We start from the raw sequence: 15,054 nt of genomic DNA, 5'->3' as shown, positions 1-15,054 counted from the left end.
AAACACTTTCTTCTGTGATTCCCTATACAACTGCAAAGAAATAAAATCCTAATGTTTGACCAGATTTGCATAAAAAAATATCATTCATAAACTTCCTGGAATGAATGTGCCTGTCATGCTGAGTAAAGATCTGTACTACCTTGGGGAAAGACTAATGAGTGACAGAATGAACAGATTTAATTTTTTTTTCCAAGTTGAAAAGTTGATGCTGGTTTGAATTTTATTTGCTATGGAACAGGATTGCTCTCTTTATGCCCCAGGGCAGCCAGAGGACATCCAGCTCTTAGTCAACATGTTTCAGGTAGTTGAGTTTTTGCAGGTTTATGCTTGTATCATTGACTAGTGGGAAAAGTACAAGCTTATATGCAATTCCAAAATAAACTCACCATATTTTTCATTCATTTTGATACTAATTGCTTTATGATGGTGTTGTGCCATACAAAACATAAGATTTAGCTGGCTGAGAGGAAAAATGAAATGCAAAGCCTTTGAAAATATTGATATATAGTACCCTTCACTAGCCCCAATACCTTTAAATATTTGATACTGTATTCAGATAAATTATAACCAATATGTACAATAACAGCTGGCACACAAAATGGCTAGTTAAGTAACTTGAACAGTTAGGAAAGTGTGTGCGACAGAAAGGGAAATGCTACTGTACTAACGTTAACACATTAAGGACAAGGTCACCCTTCCAGCAGAAATCCATTCATCCCTTTTAATGAAAAAATATTTAATCATGGAGAGATCAGAGAGTTTTGAAAGTGAGCAATATTTATTAGTACAAACATGAAATTTGTAGTCATCCACTGTTACTGACCAACAAGGCAGAAACAGCAAAACATAATCAGGACTTGGGCCACCTTGCACATCAAGTAGTGTGTTGACTTAGCAAATGTGTCATCTGGGTAAAATGGGTAGTGTGGGATAAAGGGGATCACTCAGAAGTAAAGTCTAGTTCTGACCTTGAATTAACAACAGAATGAAGGCACTCAGTGTTTTAGGGAATAGATAGATAGATAGATAGATAGATAGATAGATAGATAGATAGATAGATAGATAGATAGATAGATAGATAGATAGATAGATAGATCCCAAGGGGAAATTCACATACTCCAGCAGCAACATACTGATAACAAAAAACAATATTAAATTAAAGATTGATAACAATGCAGGTAAAAACAGACAATAACTTTGTATAATTTTACCGTTTACCCCCTCGGGTAGAATTGAAGAGTCACATAGTGTGGGGGAGGAACGATCTCCTCAGTCTGCCAGTGGAGCAGGATGGTGACAGCAGTCTGTCTCTGAAGCTGCTCCTCTGTCTGGAGATGATCCTGTTCAGTGGATGCAGTGGATTCTCCATGATTGACAGGAGCCTGCTCAGCGCCCATCGCTCTGCCACAGATGTCAAACTGTCCAGCTCCATGCCTACAATAGAGCCTGCCTTCCTCACCAGCTTGTCCAGACGTGAGGCGTCCCTCTTCTTTATGTTACCTCCCCAGCACACCACCGCGTAGAAGAGGGCGCTCACCACAACTGTCTGATAGAACATCTGCAGCATCTTATTGCAGATGTTGAAGGATGCCAACCTTCTAAGAAAGTATAGGAATATGTACACCGTTCAGGCCATCTTAACGTACAGGCATAATAGGCACTGGCCAGGGGCCCCAGGAGCATAGTGGTCCACAGTGTTTCTGATGCCTGTGTATGTTTCTGTTTTGCTGTCAAAACAGGGGCCCTAGTGCACTACTTTGCCTGGGTGCCTATGATTCTGTTAAGACGGCCCTGAGTTCATACCATCTACTGTATGAGAGAAGTGCTCAGGCTTGATGGCTTGTTCAGAAGGGTGATACAGCAGGGAAAATAAGTATTGAACGTGTCAACATTTTTCTCAGTAAATATATTTCTAATGGGGCTATTGACAGGACATTTTCACCAGATGTCAGTAAAAACCCAATAAAAGGTGTCATTTTGCTTGGCTTTTCTCTACACACATACAAAGAAATCAAAACACATAAGTCCTTAAAATGAAGTTATATGTAATAAAGTCGAATGACACAGGAAAAAAGTATTGAACACATGAAGAATAGGAGGTGCAAAAAGGCATGGAAAGCCAAGAAACCAGCTGAAATCTGTCAGTATTTAGAAAGCAATTCTGTCCCCTATCAGCGAGAATTAATATCAGCTGGTTTAGTCCTAATTGATGGCCTATAAAAAGGTTTCTCATTACCAAGGTGTCATACAAGAAGCATCTCATGATGGGTAAAAGCAAAGAGCTCTTTCAAGACCTTACTGTTGCAAAACATACTGATGGCATTGGTTACAGACATATTTCTAAACTTCTGAATGCTCCAGTGAGCACCGTTGGGACCATAATCCGGAAGTGGAAAGAACATCATTTCACCCTAAACTGGCCACAACCAGGTGCTCCTCGCAAGATTTATGACAGAGGAGTCAAAAAAATAATCAGAGGAGTTGTTTGAGATCCAAGGACCACACACAGAGAGTTTCAGAAAGACCTGGAATTAGCAGGTGCAGTTGTTTTAAAGAAAACAATAAGTAATGCACTCAACTGCCATGGCCTCGTGCAAGACTCCACTGCTGAAGAAATGTTTTGTTTTGTAATGTTGAAGCTGATTTAAAGTTAGCTGCACAACATTTGGACAAGCCAATGAAATACTGGGAGAATCTGGTCTGGTCAGATGAGACCAAACTTGAACTCTTTGGATGTCATTGCACACACAATGTTTGGAGGAGAAATGGCACTGCACATCTCCCCAAAAACACCATACCAACAGTGAAGTTTAGAGGTAGGGACATCATGGTGTTGGGGATGTTTTTCAGCATATGGTACTGGCAGAATTCATATAATCAAAGGAAGGATGAATGGAAAAATGTACCAGAACATTCTTGAAAAAAATCTGCTGCCATCTACCAGGATGGTGAAGATGAAATGAGGGTGGACATTTCAGCAAGACATCTCAGTTGGTTTCAGAGAAAGAAAACAAAGCTGCTAGAATGGCCCAGTCAATCACTCGACTTGAATCCAATTGAAAATCTATGGAAAGAACTGAAGATCAGAGTTTGTAGAACAGGCCCCTGGAACCTTCAAGATTTGAAGACAGATTTGTGGAAGAATGGGCCAAAATCACACCTGAGTAATGCATGCAACCAGTTTCTCCATACATGAGGCGTCTTGAAGCTGTCATTACCAACAAAGGCTTTTTTACTAAGAATTAAATAAATTTCAGTATACATGCTCAATACTTATTCCCTGTGACATTCCACTTTATTACACATAATTTCTGGACTTATTTGTTTTGATTTCTTTGTATGTGTGGATTACTTGGGTTGTTATCGACATCTGGTGAAAATTTCATATCAATGGCCCCACTAGAAATATATTTACTCAGAAAAATGTTGACGGGTTCAATATTTATTTTCCCCACTGTATGTTTATCATTGTTAAGTTTAATTTTGGTAGGGCAAATTATGAGAAGATGTGGCAAAGTCTTAGGAGGATAGACTGGGATAAACGTTTAAGTGTGGAGACAGTCGAGGAGCAGTAGAACAGGTTTAAAAATGTATTACACATAATGAGAGACAGGTACACACCTAAATCTGCAATTAATAGAAAATTTACAAAGCTCTGCAGTGTAATAATAAAGTTTTAAAAAGAAACTGCAAAGGAAAAAAACAGCTGTATAAGGTGTATAAGACTAATAGCTCCAAAGTGAATCATAGGGTGTATGAGAACATGAGGGCATCCATTAAGAAGGATACTAGGCAGTTGGAGAGGAATATAGCAGATAATGCAAAAGTCAACCCTAAGAGATTCTTTCATTGGTGTGACGTAAGGGTGGTCCTTCCTCTTAGGGCTCCACCTACAAGGAACATAAAAAAAAAACACATTTAAAGGGACAATACACAATTATAAACAACTAGCCATGTGCGCCCAACTACGTTGCGCGTGTTAAAGTTGTCTGTGAAGGGCTCCCTGTTTAAACGCGGCTGCCAGTCGTGAACTGGGCCCTTCGTCGCACAGCATTATGATTTTTTATAAGGGAAACAAAATTACAAAACAAAACCCTTGGACATTGATTCGATAGGAACGGCCTACTCGGAATCACTGTCCGAATAGTAATTATGTGGTGGTGGAGGAGCATTTCTGCTTCTCTCCGTTCACAGTCCGTCTCGTTATCATGACGCTGTCGTTTCCTCTCACGATCTCTTCTCAACCTTTCTCCAATCTCGCAGGTTGCTTTGTGGCAATCCAAAGAGTAAGGCAATACACACGGAGCAATGGTTATAAAAGGGGGACACATAGGTATCCAGGCTCTTTAAATCATAAATAGGGATCACTTCACTGACATGTGAGCAGGCCAGGGTACAACTGTGAGATGCGCAGCAGTCGCCGGCTACAACGTAACAATAATAATTTCCAGAACGTGCTGTTACGTTGTCATTCATTTTACCCACTGTCTTTCTTTCATTCATATGTTACGTAGGCACGTACCTTTTATCTTCGGCAATCTCATTCTCTAACCAGGCCTCAGGAGCTAACCAGCGTAACACTGTCCACCACCTCTTTCGTTATTCCGGCACATTGTTGACATCCGTGAGTAACAACAACTTACTAAACTGGAAGGTGGTCTACGCATGCATGGAATTCGTGGACAAACAAAGATCAAGATTCAAATGAAGATTATATATGAAGATTAGTTAATTTAAAGCACAACAATTTGTTTAGTTTGAATGTCTGTGTTTTGAGGTGTGACTGGAGTACTACAGTCTTCAGTAGTATAAGCCTGGAGGAGATTCTTAATGCAATGCCTATGTTTTAGCTGTCTCTCTACTGCCATCTAGTGCTTCTTCTTCTAATTCATTTGCGGACAAACAAAGATCATGATCCAAATGAAGATTATATATAGAGATAGAAAATATGTACAAATAAAACACACAACAACTCATAAACAACAAAAAAAACAATAAAGTACATGCACAGATATAATACCGTAACACCTCATAATTTTTATCATGCCCACATGCTGCCCCAGGTGGAGCCATATTGTCCATCCATCCATCCATCCTCTTCCGCTTATCCGAAGTCGGGTCGCGGGGGCAGCAGCTTGAGCAGAGATGCCCAGACTTCCCTCTCCCCGGCCACTTCTTCTAGCTCTTCTGGGAGAATCCCAAGGCGTTCCCAGGCCAGCCGGGAGACATAGTCCCTCCAGCGTGTCCTGGGTCTTCCCCGGGGCCTCCTCCTGGTTGGACGTGCCCGGAACACCTCACCAGGGAGGCGTTCAGGAGGCATCCTGATCAGATGCCCGAGCCACCTCATCTGACTCCTCTCGATGCGGAGGAGCAGTGGCTCTACTCTGAGCCCCTCCCGGATGACTGAGCTTCTCACCCTATCTTTAAGGGAGAGCCCAGACACCCTGTGGAGGAAACTAATTTCGGCCGCTTGTATTCGCGATCTCGTTCTTTCGGTCACTACCCATAGCTCATGACCATAGGTGAGGATAGGAACATAGATCGACCGGTAAATTGAGAGCTTTGCCTTATGGCTCAGCTCCTTTTTCACCACGACAGACCGATGCAGAGCCCGCATCACTGCGGACGCCGCACCGATCCGCCTTTCGATTTCATGCTCCATTCTTCCCTCACTCGTGAACAAGACCCTGAGATACTTGAACTCCTCCACTTGAGGCAGGATCTCGCTCCCAACCCTGAGAGGGCACTCCACCCTTTTCCGGCTGAGGACCATGGTCTTGGATTTGGAGGTGCTGATTCCCATCCCAGCCGCTTCACACTCAGCTGCGAACCGATCCAGAGAGAGCTGAAGATCACGGCCTGATGAAGCAAACAGGATAACATCATCTGCAAAAAGCAGTGACCCAATCCTGAGTCCACCAAACCGGACCCCCTCAACACCCTGGCTGCGCCTAGAAATTCTGTCCATAAAAGTTATGAACAGAATCGGTGACAATGGGCAGCCCTGGTGGAGTCCAACTCTCACTGGAAACGGGTTCGACTTACTGCCGGCAATGTGGACCAAGCTCTGACACCGGTTGTACAGGGACCGAACCGCCCTTATCAGGGGGTCCGGTACTCCATACTCCCGGAGCACCCCCCACAGGATTCCCCGAGGGACACGGTCAAACGCCTTTTCCAAGTCCACAAAACACATGTAGACTGGTTGGGCGAACTCCCATGCACCCACCAGGACCCTGCTAAGGGTGTAGAGCTGGTCCACTGTTCCACGACCAGGACGAAAACCACACTGTTCCTCCTGAATCCGAGGTTCGACTATCCGACGGACCCTCCTCTCCAGAACCCCCGAATAGACTTTTCCAGGGAGGCTGAAGAGTGTGATCCCTCTGTAGTTGGAACACACCCTCCGGTCCCCCTTCTTAAAGAGGGGGACCACCACCCTGGTCTGCCAATCCAGAGGCACTGTCCCTGATGTCCATGCGATGTTGCAGAGACGTGTCAACCAAGACAGCCCTACAACATCCAGAGCCTTTAGGAACTCCGGGCGTATCTCATTCACCCCCGGGGCCCTGCCACCAAGGAGTTTTTTGACCACCTCGGTGACCTCAGTCCCAGAGATGGGTGAGCCCACTTCCGAGTCCCCAGGCTCTGCTTCCTCATTGGAAGGCATGTTATTGGGATTGAGGAGGTCTTTGAAGTACTCCCCCCACCGACACACAATGTCCCGAGCCGAGGTCAGCAGCGCACCATCCCCACCATATACAGTGTTGACACTGCACTGCTTCCCCCTCCTGAGACGCCGGACGGTGGACCAGAATCTCCTCGAAGCCGTCCGAAAGTCGTTCTCCATGGCCTCCCCAAACTCCTCCCATGCCCGAGTTTTTGCCTCAGCAACCACCGAAGCTGCATTCCGCTTGGCCTGCCGGTACCTATTAGCTGCCTCCAGAGTCCCACAGGACAAAAGGGACCGGTAGGACTCCTTCTTCAGCTTGACGGCATCCCTCACTGCCGGTGTCCACCAACGGGTTCGGGGATTGCCGCCACGACAGGCACCGACCACCTTACAGCCACAGTTTCCGGTCAGCCGCCTCAACAATAGAGGCACGGAACATGGCCCATTCGGACTCAATGTCCCCCACCTCCCTCGGGACATGGTCAAAGTTCTGCCGGAGGTGGGAGTTGAAGCTACTTCTGACAGGGGGCTCTGCCAGACGTTCCCAACAGACCCTCACAACACATCCTGGCCCAGGTGGAGCCATAATGTCCCCAGAGGTATTTGTTGTAGTTTGGGGTCTCAAACAATCTGTTATATTTGAAGTTGCACAAGTCAGGTTTTTGACATACAACTTTCAGGCTTGCTCTCATGTGCAGTAGTGAGGATGTCCCAGGATTGGAGTGAGTGGTCATGACCCCTCAGCTGACTCAATTATTATAGCTGATTGGGATCACAAATCATATTAAGTGTAAACACAATTATTTTTCCCCACTTTAAACTTACAGCAAATTTTGGAAATAATGTCTGGGCAAGTCCAGATGGTCTGAAATACTTTGGTGTGATCTGTCACTCAGCAGAGAAACAACACCATGTGGAGTATGATGATTAGAATGTTTCAACCAAAAATATGGGTTCAATTTCTGACCATTTAATTTTTATTTTTCTTTAAATAGATGTTTCCCTCATTATTTTGGTCATGACTCCAAGAGCTCCTGGGTAGACTCATGCTGTCTCTGGAGATATTTATTGCAATTTATGGTCCTTTACACCTGAAGGAAAAAAAAAATAACAAGAATATTGAATACAAAGAAGATTTCCATTACTAACAATAGTTAAGTTCTACACATGTTTAAGCACGATTCAAAATCCTCAAAGGCATTGATAAGGTAGATCCAGGAGAATTCTTTCAAATTAAGGGTGAACCACATACATAAGGACATCAGTGGAAATAAAGAGGAAACACATTTAATACTGAAGCCAGGAAGCACTTCATTACACAAAGAGTTGTGGGAATCTGGAACAAACTACCAAGGCATGTGGTTGAAGCAGAAACCTTGACAACCTTTAAGAAGAATCTAGATGAGATATTGGAACAGGTTATCAATTAGCTTAATAAACAGGCTTGAGGGAGTAAATGGTTTCCTCTCGTTTGTAAAATTTTTGTGTTTCTTTTTTAAAATGGGAACTGTTTGAAAATAACATACAAAACAATTTCTATGGAGTCTTAAATAAATGGATAGGCCAATACCAGCGCAAACCAAGCTGTAGTATCCCAGACTAGCCCTTCCATGGAATCCCCAGGTGAAAAAAAGCAGGCACTGGCTAAGAAACACCTGGTACCATAACCTTGAAGTGGACATCAAGAGGATGCACCACACCTGGGGACAGCTTGAGAAACTAGCTCAAAATTGTGAACCTTGGAGAGCTGATGTCAAGCTTGGAAAGCGGACTATGTCTTACATGGGATAGAGGACATTAAGTAAGTAAGTAAGTAAGAAGAAAGCAACCAACCAACCAAGTGCATCCCAGGAATTAAGGACATGCCATACTCCGAAAGACTCAGAGAATTCAACCTGTTTAGTCCTGAGCAGAGGAGACTGCATGGGGCCCTAATCCACGTTTTCAAAATTCTCAAAGGCAGAGATAAAGTAGATCTAGCAGAATTATTTCAACTTAATGGTGAATCACAGGACATCAGCGGGAAATTAAGGGGAAATGCATTCAGAGCTTGGGGCCAGGAAGCAATTCTTCATAAAAAGAGTTGTGGGAATCTGGAACAAACTACCATGGCATGCGGTTGAAGCAGAAACCTTGACAACCTTTAAGAAGGATCTGGGTGCCATATTTGGACAGTTTAGGTATTAGCTAAACAAACAAGACAGATAGACAAAATAGTGTCCTCTTGTTTGTCAAATTCCTTATGTTCTTACATTATCTTATATATTCTTTTTCAAAATGAGAATTGTTGGAAAGGATGTACGAAAATACCTTTTATAGTATCTTAATGAGGATAAACGTTGACAAAGTATTTGATCAATCTTTATTTTGTAAAATGACATTAATAGTTTGAATGACCACTAACATCTTAAGTAACATAACATCTTCAAAGTTCCTTAATCTAAGGAAGAGTCATGGGTGATAAGAGCCTGATCAGGCAGCACTGGCACAACCCACATACCAAACCTGGACTGGATGCCAATAAACTACTGAGACATGACACTGAAAGCAGAAACCTCAGCAACTTTTAAGGAGGATCTGGATGACATATTGGGACAACTTACCTATTAGCTAAACAAACAAGCTAGATGGACCAAATGTTCTCCTCTCATTTGTCAAATGTCTTATGTTCTTATATAATAAAGTTTGGGAATACATAATTTGTAATTATTTTTTTCCTTTCCACTGTGTCAACTGTCTCACCCGGAAAATGCTGTGTTAACTCAGCTTGTGGCAGCTGTGACTAATAAAGGTGCTGTATAAAATAAAGGGTTTGTGGCAATTCACACTATTAAAAGATTTTTAAAAAGGCTGATCAAGTGATTTGTGACATTTTACACAATTAAAAACGATACATCAAACACATGTTGATCAAATGCTTTGTGGCAGTTGTAACTAACTAGTAAAAGTGATGTAGCCGTTTGTGGTTATTCTCTCTTGTACAGCACTGATCAAGTGCTTTGAGGCGATCTCCGCTATTTCTGCATGTGATGGCACTGGGCGGTGGTTCAGAGTCTCGTACCTTCCGTTTTAATGGCCTGCAGAAAGTAGAATTATATGTCTAAGGCATTGCTTGAATGAAAGGTTAAGGGTGCTCTGGAGTCGTGCTATTGAAATAGGATATTGGTCTTGGTATCAGACGGTCATCGGAGTAGCAGTTCGTGAGCAACCTCGCTCCTTACTATTCCGTCCGTCCCCGCCTCCCCCACCCGCCATCGTGTACACCTGCTCCCCGACTGGAATTCCCGTTTTGAACGCCTGAGCCGAGGCTAACTGGAGTGCATTACAATCTCCATGTAAACATCAGAGAGTCCAGGCAACGGGAACGAACAACTCGTCGCCCCGATCCCCATCCCGCCCCCACTCCTTCTTCACTCTCGGCACCCACAACCCGCCCCCACCCCGTTACTTCTGTAATGTTGTTGCTGTTCTTATTGCGCATTGCTCATGCGCGGCTTGGCGCCTCTGCTTGGCAGCAGCAGTAGCGACGGCGGTGACCGTTCGAGTAGCTTTCGGCTGCAGCGAAATCTGGCAAGAAGCGTGGCTCCTTTAATATACGGAGAAGAAAAGAAAAAAAATCATAAACATCGATTTGGCAAAAACGAATTCAAAAGGAAACACGTACAAACGGAAAATTAGCACCCGTGCAGCCATGGTCTATAAACATTTACGAAGGCTACTATATGGTTGAAGCGATACCAATAACAAGCTGCTCCGCTCCGTGATGTGCCATAGTCGGGGAAGAGCTACTCACTCGAGGTCCAGGCTGAGGCCTACTTATTAAAGATCTCCTCCTTTTCATCCCCTCCTGAGACTCATCATCATTCACGATGGCCGAGGATCCGCAACAACCTGATCAGCAACATCAAAAGGCGAGTTCGGGTACAGGGGCGCTGCCAGCCCTTGTTCCGGGGTTGCAAGGGGCAGAGGCCACCGCTTTGCAGCACAAAATCAAAAACTCCATCTGGTAAGAAACACAAATAATATTCTACACATATTAAACGGTTGTTGCATGTTTTTTTTTTCTTTTTTGTGACCTCGCTATTCGATTTGTATTCACGATTCCACTTACTGGGTGTGCAGTTGTGTGTGCTTTTGAATGAATAACAAGAGGCGTGCTTTTAAGTAAGTGCACAGCCCCACGTTACTTGTAGGGCTATTATTAATATCATTATTCATACTGTTTATGCTGCGTGTGCCCGAGATATGCTGATGGGGACAAATAAGACCGCGCTGCGAATTCTAATGATGGGTGACTGTGAGAACTTCATGCTCTATATTGGCGAGGGGAGTGGAGACCCCCCAGACGTGCATTTAAAACGGTCAGGGAGGAATGGCTAAAGCACGGAGCAGCAAGAATGGTGTTAATAAAATCCATCTACTACTGAATGCAGGGCACTCTGCAAAATAAAACCATTGCAAGCTTCGATCGTGTTTTTTTGTTTTTTTTCTTCAACGATTATGGTGAAAGGGGGCATGAAAGCGTGCTCTGCAGTATAGGAAGTAGGAACACAAACATGGCCCACAAACAAGCAAAACACAAAAAAAGAAAAAAAAAACCGTACAGCTCTGCAGACTCCTCGTTGTCAACGGCACGGATTAGTAATACACAAATCAGGATAGCAGTGCCCCCAGGGTTTTATTGCATGCTGCCCGATTTGTCCCCTTCAATAAATGGATTGTTTTTTTTTTTTTTATGAATGCAAGCCTGAGGACTGCAATGTTGTTTTGCTCATGTGCTGTGATCATGGTGCATGCACCAGCACATTGATAATTCTTTTGTGCTCGTTTACTAGAGCTTTTCAAGCCAATCAGATTTTCCTGTAGCAGGCTGGTACACTCTGGCTCCCAAAATACACTGTATACAAGTTTTTATAAAAGGTGGGTGTGAATTCGTCCATCCAATTTAAGTAAACGAGTTTTTAAATAATGCCAGTTTTTCATAATAACGTACCGTATGTGTGTGTGTATATATATATATGTGTGTACATTTTCATCTTTAAGAATGTTTTAGCTATACACGTTATTTTAAGAGAGCATGCACACACATCTCTTGTACACTAGGATGTCTAATTGAATAAATATTGTTTTTATCTATCGTATAACTGCTTTGGTTTCTTCTGCATTCAAGATACACACACACACGGAAAGTTGATTGTGGTTTCTAAACGTTAACGGCAAGTGTGCGTGCATGTGTGGCAGTGTGAAGTATGTACTGCATTAGACTGGTGTTCCGTCCACGATTGGTTCTTGTTTTGCTTTCAGTTCAGTCTTGGAATTTTAAAATATAGGATTTTTTCTTAGTCTGGATCCTTGGTTGCCCTGTAAATAGTCTCCCAATTTTCAGTCACCCAATCCTCACTGTTCTATACATCAAGTGTCTAAAGTCTTCTAATTCGATAGGTAGATAGTATGTTATTCATTGCAAGGGGAAATTTAGCTTTTACAGAAGCTCATTAGATATTCTAATAAATAAAATTCTCCCTCCAGCCACCGTTTCAGTTGTGGTGCTGAGGTGTCAGCCACAGCACTCGGGTCCCAGTCTGTGTGGTTTTTCGTGTAGTGGGTGCACCACTTAGACATGATCTTGCATGCCTCCTAGTTTGTTATTTGGTGCTTTTCCCTGTGTATCCACTTGAAAAAAGTTAGAAATGGCTGCAGGAATCTGTTATATAGCTGTTTTTATGGAATATCTATTCTTTTTTTTCGGAATGTATTTCATTTCATTTATTTATCCACTTGAGTCTCTGTCTACATGTTTTTATCCTTTAATGTTTAAAACCAGACTTTTTCAGTGTAGGTTTGCCAGGTGTCTATTCCACAAGGCAGGAATCCATGCTGGACAGGGTACCACTAAATCACAAAGCACACGCATTCCTAATTTGAAGTCACCAATAAATCTTAGGAGGAAACTGTCATGCTCAGTAGGTGATTGTGTGTATTCCACATAAAAGTTACACAAGTCAGAAATTGAATTGATTTTCAAGTGCAGTGTGCTGTCATATCACCAAATAAATACATGTAATGCATTCCACAGATTTATACTGACAGCATTGTATTTTTTGTGTGTGTTTACCTATACCACTATGTAACACAATTTTTGTTCCTGGTTTCCAAGAGTTATATTTCAACTGCTTATGTCTAAAGCCTAGGGAAAAACGACTACTTTCAGCACAAACTTTGATTTTATGACCACAGCCCAGAAACTTTCGTATTTATAGCGACAAAACAAGGGAATTTTTATCTTTTCGTTCATGCAGTCTGATAAAGAACAACACTTGCATGGTAAATAGACTAAGACAGTCAAAACCACTCAAAAAGGTTCAGAAATGAGTAGGTGTTCTAGATTTGCGACTGTACTGCAAATCGCTTTCTCAAAGAAGCCCCCAAATGTAGTCCACCATCATGTTTTCGTTATACTGTCCTTGGTAACGACGTTCAAAGTCCAGTATATCCTGATGAAAGCGCTCGCCTTGCTCCTCTGAGTAAGCTCCCATGTTCTCCTTGAATTTGTCAAGATGAGTGTCAAGGATATCTGCAATATCTTCCTCGCTGTCTGACTTGCTGCTGTCTCCTGAAGATGGCTGATCCCTCTTCGGAGGAGTGGGAACGGGCAGCTCGGGGCAGTGTGGTACTGGGGCAATGGAAGAAGGAATGTCTGGATAAATGATTTGAGGCGCATTCTTGCCAGTGCGACATTTGGTAGGATCCACCATGCAGAAGTAGCAGTTGCTTGAGTGGTCAGTCGGTTGCTGCCAAATTCGCGGGATAGCAAACTTCATGGCTCTCTTTTCTCCCCTGTACCAACCTTCCAAGAGTTTTCTTGCAATATTCGCATGTGAAATGAGGTGCCCAGGGCTTGTCTTGATCCCCGACGGGCATGCTGAAGTATGCCTTGTAGGACCTCGCACATCTTACGACATGCTTTCACGGAATACTTTCTCACTCTTGTCTTTATAAATTGTCCACAGACGTAGCAAAATGCATCTGCTGGGTGCAAGCAACCTCTTGATGCCATCTAAATCAAATCAAAAAAATAACATAAACCGAATTGTTGGTTCGAGTCACCTGTGCTTCTATACTTGTATGACTGCTATTGGACAGTCCGAGAATGTTCTCAAAAGTTCAAAAAGTTTCTTGAAAGTTCTAGATAATGCTGGAAAATTCTAGAAACTTCTGGACAATTCTAACAGTTCAAGAATATTCTAGAAGACTACTCAGTATTGAATGCGAATCGAGAATTTTCTCGAAAGCAGACAAATTTCAAAATATCATTGTCCTGATCACAAAAGCAAAGTTTTTGTGGAACAACAGCTATTTTCAATTTTTTTTAGGCATAACGGGTTAGGAAAACACACTTTGTACCCAGGAACAAAATAAAAATAAAAATTTGTTACATAGTGTAATATGTGCTATGCTGTCTGTAATTTTTTAATTTATATTTTTAAATAATTTAGTCAAGTGCACCTTTTCAGATAAGGTATATTCATTTATTGTTTTTATGTCCCTGCTTATTCAGTACATAATCAAAGAACCCTGGTGTCCTCACCATCAAAAATGGAACATTAGAACGATCCAGACGAGAGCAGGCCTTTCAGCCCATCAAACCCCTCTAGTCCTCTCCACTTAAATTTTTCCAAATTAACAAAGTCTAGTTTTGAAGGTCCGTAAAAGGCATACTGTGTACCATACTACTTGGTAAACTTAATCCATGTCTCTATGGTTCTCCGTGTGAAGAAGAACTTCCGAATGTTTGTGCAAAATTTACCCTTAACAAGTTTCAGACCGTATGTCCGTGTTCTTGCTGAACTCATTTTATAATAACAATCTTGATCCACTGGACTAATTCCCTTCATTATTTTAAACACTTCAATCATGTCTCCTCCTAATCTCCTTTTGCTTAAACTGAAGAGGCTCAGCTCTTTTAATCTTTCCTCATAACCCGTCCCCTGTAGTCCTGGAATCAGCCTGGTCGCTCAACTCTGGACTTTGTTTTGTTTTTTGTATTCTGGAGACCAAAACTGTACATAGTGCTTCTGGTGAGGCCTCACCAGTGAGTTATAAAGCTTAATCATAACTTCCCTGGACTTATACTCCACACATCAGGGCGCTATATAACCCAACATTCTGTTGACCTTCTTAATGGCTTTTGAACACTGCCTGGATGTTGACAGTGACAAGTACACTATGATTCCTAGTTTCTTCTCGAATTTTCAAACCCCCTATTATGTATTCAGACCTACATTTTTACTTCCTATGTGTAATACTTTACATTTACTTACATAAAATTTAATCTGCCACAAATCTGCCCAAGCCTGTATGCTGCTGTAATGATTCAACAA

General features: G+C 42.5%; 1 protein-coding gene across 1 annotated transcript in view; it reads left to right on the top strand.

The window, feature by feature from the left end:
• The first annotated feature begins 10,126 nt into the window (after window positions 1–10,126).
• LOC114667589 (DNA-binding protein RFX7) overlaps window positions 10,127–15,054 on the top strand; it is a 149,833-nt gene continuing 144,905 nt past the window's right edge. The window contains exon 1 of the mRNA XM_028822950.2: window positions 10,127–10,679. Within this exon, the coding sequence (XP_028678783.1) occupies window positions 10,543–10,679 (137 nt within the window). The 5' untranslated portion in view covers window positions 10,127–10,542. The remainder of the gene's footprint in view (window positions 10,680–15,054) is intronic.

Source organism: Erpetoichthys calabaricus, chromosome 17 (genome assembly GCF_900747795.2).
Source record: "Erpetoichthys calabaricus chromosome 17, fErpCal1.3, whole genome shotgun sequence".
Taxonomy (NCBI): Eukaryota; Metazoa; Chordata; class Cladistia; order Polypteriformes; family Polypteridae; genus Erpetoichthys; species Erpetoichthys calabaricus.
The sequence above is the reverse complement of the archived record's forward strand: the minus strand, read 5'-3'. Positions and strand labels throughout refer to the sequence as shown.